The sequence below is a fragment of the Thunnus thynnus genome, chromosome 2 (genome assembly GCF_963924715.1).
Source record: "Thunnus thynnus chromosome 2, fThuThy2.1, whole genome shotgun sequence".
Lineage (NCBI taxonomy): Eukaryota > Metazoa > Chordata > Actinopteri > Scombriformes > Scombridae > Thunnus > Thunnus thynnus.
In genome coordinates this window covers 19819712-19833180 of record NC_089518.1, presented here as the reverse complement: position 1 = coordinate 19833180, position 13469 = coordinate 19819712, and the positions used below count along the sequence as shown (strand labels likewise).

Below are 13469 nucleotides of genomic sequence, written 5' to 3'. Positions count from 1 at the left end.
GTGTTTAAGCTCCTCGATCGACTCATGTGTCTCCTGCTTTGTCCAAGCGATAAGTCCATCTGCTGTATCTCTGTTGTACATCTCTGTGTGTCCGTGGCTTTAAGCCCCTATTCACCCGCTACTCTTTGTGTGCGTGTGTGTGCGTGTGTGTGCACAAACTTGCATGTATGTAAGAAATCTTCTATTCTTTTGTGCTCAACTTTGTGTTCTTATTGTAAATTCTTCTGGCAGAAAATGATGGCAATATTCTGATTTTTGTTGAGGAAAAATGTGAATGTATCACTCTTGTAAGTTCTGTTCATCCATTTTATGGAGGTAATCAAATGTATGTGGAGAATTAAGTTGTATGTTATTGTAAAGGGCCTGCCAGTCATAGGATGACTGAGCTGTATGTTCAGAGGTCCATAAGTGTGAAAATATGTGAAGAAATAATGCCCTGTGAATAATGTTAGAAACTGGAAAGGCAGGGATTGCAGACTGTGCTGCTTTTGAACATATATACAATAAAAGTTATGTTCTCTAGCAAATTACGCAATACATTTATTTCATAACCATTACGTCAAACCTCACAGAGTAAAATTCATCTCCATACTTTATATATTACAATACTGCGCTTATATATAATATCAAGATTGATTTTTTATTATTTTCTAACAAACACACAATTTTGGGGAGAAATTATGCAAAAACAGACTTGCAGTGACAACTTTTCCCTTTGTTCAATTAGCTTATTTGCATGTTCATGAGTATTTTGTTACATGTGCACTTCAGAGGCTAAAGATACAATAAAAACTCAGTTGCCACTTTATTAGGTACAAATAGCTGAAAGTAGTGTAGTCTAATACAACAGCTCTGCAAGTCCTACCTTCATGAAAAGATATATTTTTGTTCAAACTATTTTAGAGACATGTTGATTTAACTTTATGGTCATTTGTAGTTTGTGGTGCTGTTGGATTGCATTGCATTATACTGAGAGGGGTTTATAACATTTAGTCTACAATTATGGACATAAAAGAGATGGAAAACATATTGGACCACCTCTCACCCATAGCTGGCAACTGAGAGTAAATACAAGCAGAGAAATGCATACACTATACACCTGTGTGCCCTTCACTCGTAATAATCTCTAGCTAATGCTGCCACCTAGTGGCTGAGTTCAAGTACTAGTGTTATTACAGTTTTTCTCAGTCGTTTTGACACATTTCTCAGATCGGAATTGAAATTCTCAAAACTACTTGTTCATCCTCCACATCATCTAGTCACTTGTGCACATACTAAAACCAATTTCTCATTCTTTTGAACAAATTGTACATGCTTTGATGCAGTCATGTAAATGATTATGTACAATTGTCTGCTGTTTCCTACATTATCAATTGCTTATGTCATGTTGATCAAAATGTATTATACTGGTTCTATGTTGAATAGTCTTACCCCCCAAAACATCTAGGCATTAGTTAAAATAGCTCAGAGGTGCATCTCATGAACCTTCACTTGGCGAGCATATAATATATGCTCGCCAAGTGCACAACACAGTGTTACAATTTCTGACAATGGAAGAACAACAAGGAAATGAACAGAGTTGACAGCCGGGAAGAAGAAGAGGGAGGCAAAATGGAGAACACAAAGAAGGACACATTTGGGTGCATTACCAAACCCAAACAAACAAAAATGTGATACAGCTTTTCTCAGTTGCTTCGGTACATTTCCCAAATCATCCTTAACATTTGCATAACAGTAAGTGCATTTCTCAAAACAATTTGTACAAACAGCACCACACAATGGATTACCTGCAAAAGGCTGTAACTTGCTCAAAATCCTTAGTTTATCTCTCAAAAGTAAATATTTAAGTCACTGAACCTGTCAGTGCCATCTGAATGACAAGTGATTCTGTCATTGTTTACAAACAAGATAGTCAAAATGCTTCGCCATGTTGTCAATATAACAGAGTACTCTGTAAGTATTTTCTGATGTAAACAATGGTTTTGATGAAAATGATTGAAACACTGCCACCCCTGTGAGGTAGTCCTGGAGTCCTGTGTGGGAAAAATACAGTAATGCAAAACACAAGACTGAGTACAATTATGTCCTTGGCCTCCTCTACCTCTTTTTTTTTTTTTGCCTCCCTACCCTTCTCCATGCAGCCTTACTCCTCTTCTTCTTCTTCACAACTGTTGACCCTGTTCATTTCCTTGTTGTTCTTCCATTGTCAGAAATTGTAACACGGTGTGTTGTTGTGCTTTGTCTATATATGTTTGCCAATTGAAGGTTCATGAGATGCACCTCTGAGCTATTTTAGAGAACTGGTTGATCATTGGTTGATCTAACACTTGACACATTTCCCTTCATTAGTGAAAGTCAAGATTCACCTGAGAGCAATTCATCAATTCAGGACACATGTACAAAAAAAAAAGTCTAATAGAAATGTATTGAAAATATGCTTGACAGATTATGACAACTGGTTCAACCATTTTGCCTGTGATGACTTATGCAATGAACTGATGACTAGATGTTTTTTTGGGGTGAGACTATTAACAGAGAACTAGTATAATGTATTTTGATAATGTAGGAAACAACAGACAATTGTACATAATAATTTGCATAAATGTGCCAAATGATTTGCAATTTGTTTAAAAGAATGAGAAACCGGTTTTATGTTGTGCACAAGTGACTAGATGATGTGGATGGCCAAACAAGTCGTTTTGAGATTTTCACTTTTGATTTGAAAAAAACTGTACGCACAAGTTTTGTGTTAGTGGTTGTGGTTGTGGTGGTGTCAGTATTTACAGTGTTTTTTTTTCCTAGTGGAAGTAAATGCAGCATGAACCACCTTTTGGCCAGCAGGTGGTGCAGGGTGTTAACCTCCATCTCCTGTCCCGTCAAACATTTCACCTCACAGAGAGAAGTAGCGGCGGCAAGATAACACAAAGTAGTTTGTTCAGGACTCAAGCCCAAGAAGCGCACACCATGGGGATTGTCTGCCGCAAGTGACAGTTGGCGCTTTGATGAAACTTTTGAAGGCTGTTGTAGCCCCATTTTTTTGTCATTTTTCCCCTCCACAGTTAGCTACTCTAGTTATTTTATTCACATCAATATATCCTGACTGAGGCGCGGCATATTGCGGCTGTAACGGTAACGTTAGCTAAAGTTATTTTCAGTTCAGACGAGTTCACCAGTGGAGGAAACACGGCAGGATGTACCATGAAGAAACCGCAACTTTTCAAAAGCCACGATATGGAAGTAAGTTGCACTCTTTCTAACGGGGTTCAAGCTAACCTTGTGTCTTTACTGGGTTAAAGGACAGACCGTGAATACAAGCTAATGTAACGTGCCATCACAGCAACAGGTGGCTCAGCAGCACCTGGCGTCTGTTAAAACCAGTAAGATACCTTTAGTAGGTGTGGCAGTCGCTGACAGTCGTGTAAAATAAAAATGAGAAGTGGTTAAAGGTGATGGAGGTTTTTAGGTTGAGGACTCAGATTTTTGTGAATTAAACTTACAAGGTGGGTTAGTTCAGGGTCCAGACAAAAGATGCTGTGACCTGGAGACTTAGCTAACCTGTAGTTTTCCTTCACACTTCTCCTAAAACACCTCAGTGTTTTTTTTAATCTATTTATTTAATGGTGGCAGACAGCATATCAGCCTGTCTACACATAAGGCTTTTTTTCTCATAGGTTAACCATTAACTTTGGATTTTGCTGCTGTGGAGAAATCCATGACTAACTCAATGAGCAGGTCAAGAATGTAACCACACATTTCAGGTCTACAACATAAAGTCAGGGTTTTACTATATGTATCTTGTCACAGAACAGCATCTGAGGGCAAAGTACAACTTTGAGAGATAAGGCCAACCATTTGTGTCTTTATTGTGGTCTTTTTTGCCACTTTGGACCATTGAATTTCATTGACCAACACTGTCTGTCCTGCATACAGACACATGGAGGGGTGTGTCTGTACAGCACAAAGACTGAGACACTGTAGATTTATGAACCAACAATTTGTTGGCCTGAGTAAGTTTCTGCTACATGTGTTTTAACTATAGCAAAGTCAAAGGAATTAATTTCAGTAAATGTCAGACTAACCTTAGTTTATGGATTTTCCTGTGAAATGGACTGATCCAAAAGCAAAGTTAGTCATGATTTGTAACTCCCCAGTGCCTCCCAAAAGGTTTGGTAGAATAACCCTGCAGCTAAACAACAGCATGAGTCATAATCATAGAGCCAATAACTCGGGTCCGGTGATCCTGTGACATACAAAAGCAACAAACCCCATCCTGAGGGTTAAATATAACGCTCAGTGCAAGAGTGCACACAGGCCCTTGCAGGAAGTGTGTGAGGAGTCAGAAGGGGTAATGGCTGCAGCATGGTTCCTCTACCTCTGAGATGAGTGAAATACACATTTGCATCTTCTTAAACAGCGCAGCTGGGCCTCCAATCTGTGGTTGGATGGCCGGATGTTGTACTTACAACGTGAGAGTAGAGGACATTTCAGCCGAGGCTGAACATCTTATTTTGTGTGTGTGTGTTTACAATGTATGCGTTTGACTTGTGTGTCTGTTCACATGTGAGAATTAAATGTCATGTATCTATTAAGACTTAATGGATGGATGTGTGAGCAGGTGGCAGATGAATAGACAGAAAGTGCTTGAGAGGTTTAAAAGATTCAGATTAGCCCCATAGAGGCTAGATTGAATAGCAGTGCAGCACAGTACAATAATACAATAAATACATAGCAGCGTACAAATTCACACAAATAAACCACTACAGAACATGTTATAGCAGTAAGTAATTAAAGCACAGTACTACGAATTACAGGTCTGCGCTTTTCCCCACTCCACTGGGCATTGGGATTAGATTGAACAGGCTAATGAATCAACAGGTTTAATCACTTTAACTTGGCATCACAAGAGGCAGTAATGTTCATGTAACCCATGTGGACAAACAGTAGACTCTGGTGTCTGTTTGCATGTTTACTGAATCTTACTTGATGTCCTAGACTCTCATAAAGAAGAATAAAAAGCGTGTTCTTCCATGTGAAAACTCAGCTGCTAGACTGTATTCAAACCCAGAGCATGGTGCTGGGTCCAGTGGGAGAGAGCAGCTCTGCTCTGAAACTGAGCCCCCGAGCGTCAGATTGGCCCTTCACTCAGCCAGAAGTAAAGAGATTTGATTGGATTAGAGCAGGATAAGAAGCGTTGGGGGGAGGAGATCTCATTAAGCTGCAGGTAAAGGTCAACTCTCAGCAGAAGTCACTTGTCAGTCGGGCACCCCACTTTGACATGGCCATTTCATCTCTCTCATACAGCGGTTCATCGGAGCACGGGATGAAGTACAGTTTCTGAGGGGATCTCAAACTCCTAATAATCAAAATGAACCACTTTTAACAAGAATTATCCTCTCAGCCTTCCTGATGTACTCATATTGTACGTGTTTGATAGGATGAAGAAGATGGATTTACAGTATCAAAATCCAGACGAATGAAGCTTCCACGTCATTCATGTGGATGTACAGTACAGTGCTTTAAAACTCACACTAAGCATAAAGAAAACAACTTTGTTTCAGGCGCTTCAGTTAATGTCAGTTGAATGAACAACGTCCTTTGAAGAGAAAACATTTCTGCAGTGAGAAGATACAATCAAAGATGATAAAAACGCAGGGTGGAAATTCTTGAGGCGTAGCCTGTCATGCAAAATGCGTTATTTATACAACGCCATGTTTGCCTATTATGTGTGTGTATATAAGCAGTGTTATGTTTAGAGCTGCAATGATTAGTGGATTCATTGATTAGTCGATCAACAGAAACGTAATTGCAACTGTTTTGATTATTGATTTTTTTTTTTATGTGAAAACTCTCTGGTTGCAGCTTCTTTAATGCACAGATTTGGTGCTTTTCTCTGTTTTTATGTCATTTTAAATTGAATCGCTTTGGTTCTCGGAGTGTTAGTCAGACCAAACAAAATATTTGAAGATGTCATCTCAAGATCTGAGAGATTGAGATTGACACTTTTCTCTATTTTCTGACATTTTATACGCTAAAAGATTACTTATTAATCAAGAAAATAATTGGCAGAGCTAAATCAATAATAAAAATAATCACTAGTTGCACCTCCAGTCAAGATATCCTACAGTTTAAAAGTGAAACACACTCAAGTAATTGTTTTATGATAGTACAGACTTTGATATATTATTTTATGATTTATTTAATATTTATAGTGGCAAACTGGCCTAAGCTTATCTCTAGATGTGCCAATAATATACTCAAAACTCAAATAAAGTACAAACACAAAACACAAACATTAATACAATAAAATAAAATGACCATAAAACTAATTGGAAAGCAGCAGATCATCCATCACTACATGACTGATCCCTCCTTTCAAAACCGTTTCAACTGTTCCACATATTGATCCCACGACATGAATAACTAAAAGTTAAAGATTAACGTTTTGATTCTGGGTAATTAAGACAATAAAAATGTTTAGCACACCAGTGACATGATTTGGGATTTTGTTTTTTTGTTTTTTTTAGCCATTCAGGACGATGAGAGGCTGTCAGCGGAGGAGATGGATGAGAGGAGACGACAGAACATCGCCTACGAGTACCTGTGTCACCTGGAGGAAGCCAAACGGTATGGCGGGAGGAGGAGAGGATGAGCTTAATGTCACATGGTGACCTAAAGACAACCACTTTCCTTTTTTGTTTTTTCATTATTTGCTTTGTCACAGGTTACAGCTCATAGGGATTAAATTGGGTGTGTTCGGTCAAGCATTAGGATGTTTGATAATGTAGAACAAGTTTATTTATTTAATGAACATTGTTACGCAGAAGTAAAAAAAAAAAAAAAAACAGGGAGTGGTTTTGAAATGAAGCCATGGGGAGAAAGCCAGGGGAATGTGATAGATAAGGGAACAAAGCAGTGTGTGTTTAAATAATGCTCGTAGTAGTGTGGAGCTGAAACGACGGATGAAGACGTGCATGTGAGATGATGACGTGGACCTGTAAGCCTTCATGAGGATGTGTGAGATTAAGACAGGGGAGGTACTGACTGGGTGGAAAGAGTATCCACCCTTAACCTCACTCACCCCTCAAATAATCGAATAAATACAAAAAATCAAGATGTTTTGATTATCATTTTCTCAGTAGGTTTAGTAATATTTTATTCTCCTGATAGCTTGCGGGGATTTTTCAAAAGTCAGTCATTCTAAAGTCAACAAAAACCCGAAGACTCTTTTTTTTTTGTGAGTTGTCTGAGCAAAACTAAAACTAAACCACTTCCTGTCTTCTTCATATCCATCTGAACAGGAAGTGTGATCGTGCCACTCTTTTTTTACCCACTTATTTCGTGACAACCCCACCCAGTGACACAGAGATTGATCCCTGGGATTGATAATTTATGCTTAAATTGCGTTGTTGTGCTGTAGCCTAGTGGTGACAACAACAATTAGTCTTCTTGTTTGGACACACTTGTTTATAAGAGATGTGTGGGTTTCATTTACATCAGCATTTCCTCAAAGGTTATTGTTTGACAACTGAAGCTGCACTTTGACTCAGTAAAGACTGTTTGAACAGCCTACATGATCTGCTTATGTCACAGGATAATAATGGTCTGCAACGGCAGGTAGGATAGACGCAGCACAGATGCAGTCTTAAATAATAAGCAGGTCATGCCTAGATTATGACACATTTTTCTCTTTTAGTGTGCTGGAGGAACTTAAGCGGAAGGCTATTTTAGCTGCACTGAAACAGTTTAGGGAACATGTGCTTTAGCAACACCCCATGGTCAACCTCATGGTGACTATTTCACCCTCACTTCCACACATAAATCACACTTTCACTCTTTGTAGCTTCCTGTTATTCCATCCAAGCGCTACTGACTTTACCACACTGCTGTCGATTGTGGAATGGGACCTCTATTGACCTCTACTCTGGGAAAGGTGTCAAGTTAGATTAGGATTAAGACAGACGTCTAAGGAAGCTGTCAGCCACAGAGAGCATGGGATTAGATTCTGCTCTCTGGGTTCAGGAGTCAGCTTTTACTGAAACAAGGCAACCATGACGGAAGCCACTCTTGTGAAGGTGTTTTAGTACACCTGGAGAGTGAGCTTTCAAGAACAATATCATCGCCTACTCGTGTCTTTGGAAACAGTGCTAGAAGTTGTTTGTCCTGTTAAAACATCTCCAGAACATCAGATTTAGCCAGAAAAAAAGCTCTTTGTTCTATCAAAAAGGGGAAAAGAACCATAAAATTACTCATGAAGCTCATTCAACATAAATTAAATCTTCTGTAGTCAAACGATTGCACTAAAAGTACAAAAGTTCTTTACTAACTTTATGATGCTATGAATTTTCTTAATAAAAATCGTTTTTGTTTTTTTTTGGCAGTGCATGAGCGTTCACAGGGGGATTATATCTTAAACTGTGTCTCAAATTAATGTAATTAAAGTAATTATGGGTAGAGCATCATTGAAATAACAAAGTTGAATGGGAAAGTCAGATTTTTATGATATTTTAAATGCCAAGATGATTTGTCAGGCACACAGTTTTGGGCAGTGAACTGAAATATTAGCATAGTCCTGGGCCGATCTGCAGGACGGTATTGGGGCAGATCACATTTTTTTTAATTGGACTTCTATCAGCTCCTTACAACCCAGTCCAATTACTTTCAGATCCTCTGTGTTCTGCAGTTTTATGTTTTCCTTGCATGCCATCTGTGAAAAATGTATTATTGCTCTCTATTAAAAACTGGAGCCTATTTCTAACGCATGAACAAATAAATAGCAGGCTTGGTAAAAAATATTCTCACTGAGAGCATATGTCAGCAACAAAACAGAGACACCTGCGGTTTTACAAGAGTTGCTTCGCTTCAGTTGTCTTAAATGACATCAGGTGGACTGCAGGACGTAGTGAACGCTAAAGCAGCTGATTTCCTTGTCGTTTATGAACTCGGATATTTCATGTGACCAAACCACAGTTCTTTACACAGTACAATGGCCCCGTGCTTTGTTGTTCAAAGTCCCCCTAGATTTGTAACTTAAATGACACAGTGGATTGCTAAGTTTGGCCTGCTGATGTTTTCAGCTGAAGGACACACCCTCCCAACACACAAAAACACACACACATAGACTTTGCACCCTCACCGGTGAGTAAACAGTTGACAGTATTTGTATCTTTTTTTGGATGGACACCATGGTGGTTTGCGTTGATATAGGTCCACCCCTGTACTATCTAGAGCATGTTTTTTTCAATCAAGGATATTATCCTATTTTTTTTAGACATTCCTATCCCCACCACACATGCTGAATTTCTCTGATGTCACTCAAACCCACAGGCACACACACAAACAAACTCATGACCAGCGTGACCAAGCAACAGCAGTCTATATGACGCAAGCCACCAGAGGAGGCTCTGTGCAGACAGTTAAGACTGGAGCTGAAAGCAAAGGAGTGTAGTCTAATATTGATATGTTGATGTTGATGTGGGACAGACTGAAGTCTCAGAGTCCAGAAGTTTTGTTTAGTTTAGCCCAGTGGGCCACAGATTGGACAATGACAGGAAGGCCTGCTTTGGAGTGTTGTAAACAGGAGTCTGTCCTGCTTCAGGATTCAGGATGCTTTGTTTTAAGTACAGGAAGTGAAGTTTCACAGGAGAGCTCTCTTACCCATGCAGGATGTTACAGCATGGGTAACAAGGGTAAATGGTATCATAAAGAATTCTACAGGAAAAAGTGGTTTATCTCACATTTTTTTTATAATATTTACACCCCTGAAGCACTTTCACAGAGCAAAGGCAGCGGGTATCTGCGGTGAACATTTTATTAAAAACATGTCTGACATAGTTTTTCTTGCATGATCTTCAGTGACAGCTGCTAAACTTGGTTACGAGGAAGCTAATGCTTATTGCTAAAGGTCTCTAACTGCACACTCCACTGGGTTTGTGTTGACAGGGCATGGTGTGTCGTGGTTGTCCTTAATGTGCTGACTCATATTTTGGCAGAGTAGAGCTGTTGAGCACCCACACGGCCTTAATTAACCTAAACAAGGTATCTGTGTGCATGCATGTGGGAGGGTACGCTTTATTGCTTACAGACTGAAAGAGGGTTGGAGTTGCTGGTATGAATAACTCATTAAGTAGTTCAAATAAGCTAAATCACTGAGCTCTTACTGGTAGATTCGACAAGGGATAAATTCAGTTGTAGGATAATGAGCAACAAGGAGGAAATGTAAACATTAACATTAACATCAGCTTCCTCAGGGTAAAACCATCAGGACAGGGCCATACTAATAGATATGGTATCACTTCCAGGCAGTAAGATAATGTGTAACAGATTCTCAAACCATGATATTTCACCATCCTCACCAATCATTCACTAGTTCCTTGGAATGGAGCTTTTCCTGATATGTCAGTTAAACGGTTTGGCAGAGACTGTAGTTGAACCCTACAGATGGACATTACGTCAGGCTGAAGGAAGGTCGACATGAATATCCTGTGTTCACCATGAGTAGTGATATAATCACATTCATTAGAGGTGTCTCATGATTACACATAGTTAATGTCTTGCTGAAGTGGAACTCACAAACCTTCATTTGTGATCAATTCAGGCTTTAGAGCAGATGAAATAGTATTAGACGTCTTGCTCACTGATGCCACACAGTTTCCATTTGACAAGTGAGACTTACGCTAACCTTCACATGGTCTCAAAGCTCAGATTGTAAATCTATCCACAGCCCCCTTCCTAAAGCATGCTGGGCACGGTGTGGGTGCTGTCTATAACAATGCCCAGTTCTCACTGGCCTCGAGACTACTCGGTCGCTGTGTGTAACCCAGAATGAGTAAATACAGCACCTCTGGAGTTGAGTAGGCTAATTTTGTTAACACTAATTTAATAAAACCAGGGCCAAGTGTGTATTTATCATGGGTTTGAGGTTAAAGCTTAAATGATCACCTTGTAATGTTTACATGAACCTTTGCTCTTTTCTAAATTCACAGGTTTTGTTAGCCAGAGGACTAAATGTATCCCACAGATATCAATGTGTGGAATGAACGTATGGTTTTAGAGATTAAATCATAGACGCGCTGTCATAACACTGTGTATATCAAAGACAAAGTCACTGTCAGATTTTCAGACAGACCTGTTTCCCTCACTGGTCTGTGATGTAAATACAAACAGACATTATTTTTACTTTTGATATATATATCATTATATTCTTGGTCCGCTGTCTTTAGCTTTCACCTTAGCCAGGCATGCCAGCAGGTGTAGGAAAAACCAATATTGACTTTCTGAGTTCATGCAGGTTTTCAGACACCTAATAACTTGTATATCGCTCGGTAGATCTCAGATGGAAAGGTAAACACATTAGGCTGATTTGTTTATTTATATTCTGAATGTAATCATAGCATGTTCTTTTGTGTTACAGACAAGTCAATAACTTGATGCTGAAATTTTAATGGTCCTGGTGATTTGACTGGAAATTGAACCTGTTGCTTACAATGCTTTCCTAATGAAAGTAGTGTCTTTTCATCTTTATTTATATTCACCTCAGGTAGTTGAGCAATAGTTTGAAATAATGGTATCCACTTCCCATATTAGAATGAACATGCTTGCTTAGACTTTAATTAGTGATTTATGTAGAAATTTTTAATGACTTCCTCCATAGTGGTTACATTGTGAGGCAGCTTGATTTGCCAGATCACGAGATTATGTGAGAATCCATCTTGTCAGGCTTCAAGTTATGCACTTCCCATGAGGATTCTCGCATGATCTCGCGAATCCAGCTGCCTCGCAAGGTAAGATGGAGATGGTTCATCAAGTATTTTTTGAAAGTGCCTTTTCCAAACAGTTTCCAAAGACTGTGTAACAAACCATCTGGTGTGCCAGGTTAGCATAACGGTTGCTGAATGAATGTATGTAAAGAGATGCTTTTAAGAATCCTCTGCCTCCTCTGAAGTCAGTATCTGTGTTTTCTCAGGTGGATGGAGGCCTGCCTGGAGGAAGACTTGCCCCCCACCACAGAGCTGGAAGAGGGACTGAGGAATGGTGTTTACCTTGGCAAACTTGCCAACTTTTTTGCCCCAAAAATGGTGTCGGAAAAAAGAATCTATGACAGAGATCAAGCCCGTTACAAGGTATGTGTCCATAGTTTCACATTTAGGCCGTATTCAGGCCAAATCAGGCGGTGCGGCAAAAACGCCAGTTCTCCCATTCATTTGAATGGGGGTAGTGCATTTCGGCTCTGGCTGTTTTGGCCGCTGCAGCTGGAAATTTGAGCTGTGGTGATTGGCCACCACAGCCTTCAGCCGCAGTGACGTCGGATTGTGTTTCTCCAATCCGACGTCACTGCGGCTGAAGGCTGTGGTGGCCAATCACAGTCGGAGATCAGACTGAACAGAGCTGTAAACTGCCATGAGGGAGCACAAAGACGTTACTAGGTGAGGGGAGGACGTTTCGCTTCATTTGATAACGTTAAAAGTAAATTTAGGCTCTGCTGTCTGAATGAAGTGAGGGAGCACTGGTAGTGAGAATACCGGTGAATCAGATCAAAAAAAAGTTATTTTCTGATTGTCTCACAGCGGTTACTTTCCGGAGTACAAATAAACCCGCCCAAACCCCTGCTCGACCCTGCGGCAGAATGCCGCACCACCTGATTTGGTCTGAATAAGGCCTTACTCTCCATCAGTCTTTTTATTTTTATTTATGCTTCTCATAACCCTGTTGGAAAGAAAGCTCCTGGAGACAACTTTGATCATAGCAGATAAGAAGATTGGTTCCAGATCTTTTAGGCACGTCCTTACAGTTTTAGACAGTTTTACACAGCAAAGTGTTCAGGCCTTATTGTAACCAGCAGCTGTTGTGCTGCTACAGTAAACTACAAAATTGTCTGAGCTAGATTTTGAGTATGATTTTAATTCCCTTAACAAATCGTACACAAACATCACCAGAGTGGCAGCATGAGGTTATTAGGTATTAGACTGGCTCAGCTATTGTGTGTTATCAAGCAACTGATGACACGTTTGTTTCTCTTTAATGCAGCATGTACTGTGCATGCCATAATAACTCCTCTGTTTTCATGTTGCACTGGGAATGTTTTGATTCACATTTCTTGTTTTCATTTTCAGAGCAAAGGGCTGCACTTCAGACACACTGACAACACAGTACAGTGGCTCAGAGCTATGGAGTCAGTGGGTCTCCCAAAGGTAAGGAGCTCCCTGTTTAACAAACAAACATTCAGTACACAGACCCATTCGAGCCTGCATTCACAGTCATGAGACCTGACGAAAATACAGTTTTCAGTACAGTTGGCGCCCTATAAACAGATTTACAGAACAGAATTAAATCTTTTATGAAACCCAAACTGTTGAGATTCTGAGTTTTAATTCAGCATCTTTACACATATGATAAACAAGCTGAAATACTAGGACAGGACTGAGAAAATGTCATGACTTAAGTGATGCCTCTCATCAACACAACGACATGTG

At 39.7% G+C, this 13469-nt stretch overlaps 1 protein-coding gene across 2 annotated transcripts in view; it reads left to right on the top strand.

Annotated features, from left to right (window-relative positions):
• Positions 1–2889: 2889 nt before the first annotated feature.
• iqgap2 (IQ motif containing GTPase activating protein 2) overlaps positions 2890–13469 on the top strand; it is a 37268-nt gene continuing 26688 nt past the window's right edge. For both annotated transcript variants that reach the window (XM_067608268.1, XM_067608259.1), the window contains exons 1-4: positions 2890–3237; positions 6525–6624; positions 11963–12119; positions 13110–13187. In XM_067608268.1, coding sequence (XP_067464369.1) covers positions 3192–3237; positions 6525–6624; positions 11963–12119; positions 13110–13187 — 381 coding nt within the window. In that variant the 5' untranslated portion in view covers positions 2890–3191. The remainder of the gene's footprint in view (positions 3238–6524; positions 6625–11962; positions 12120–13109; positions 13188–13469) is intronic.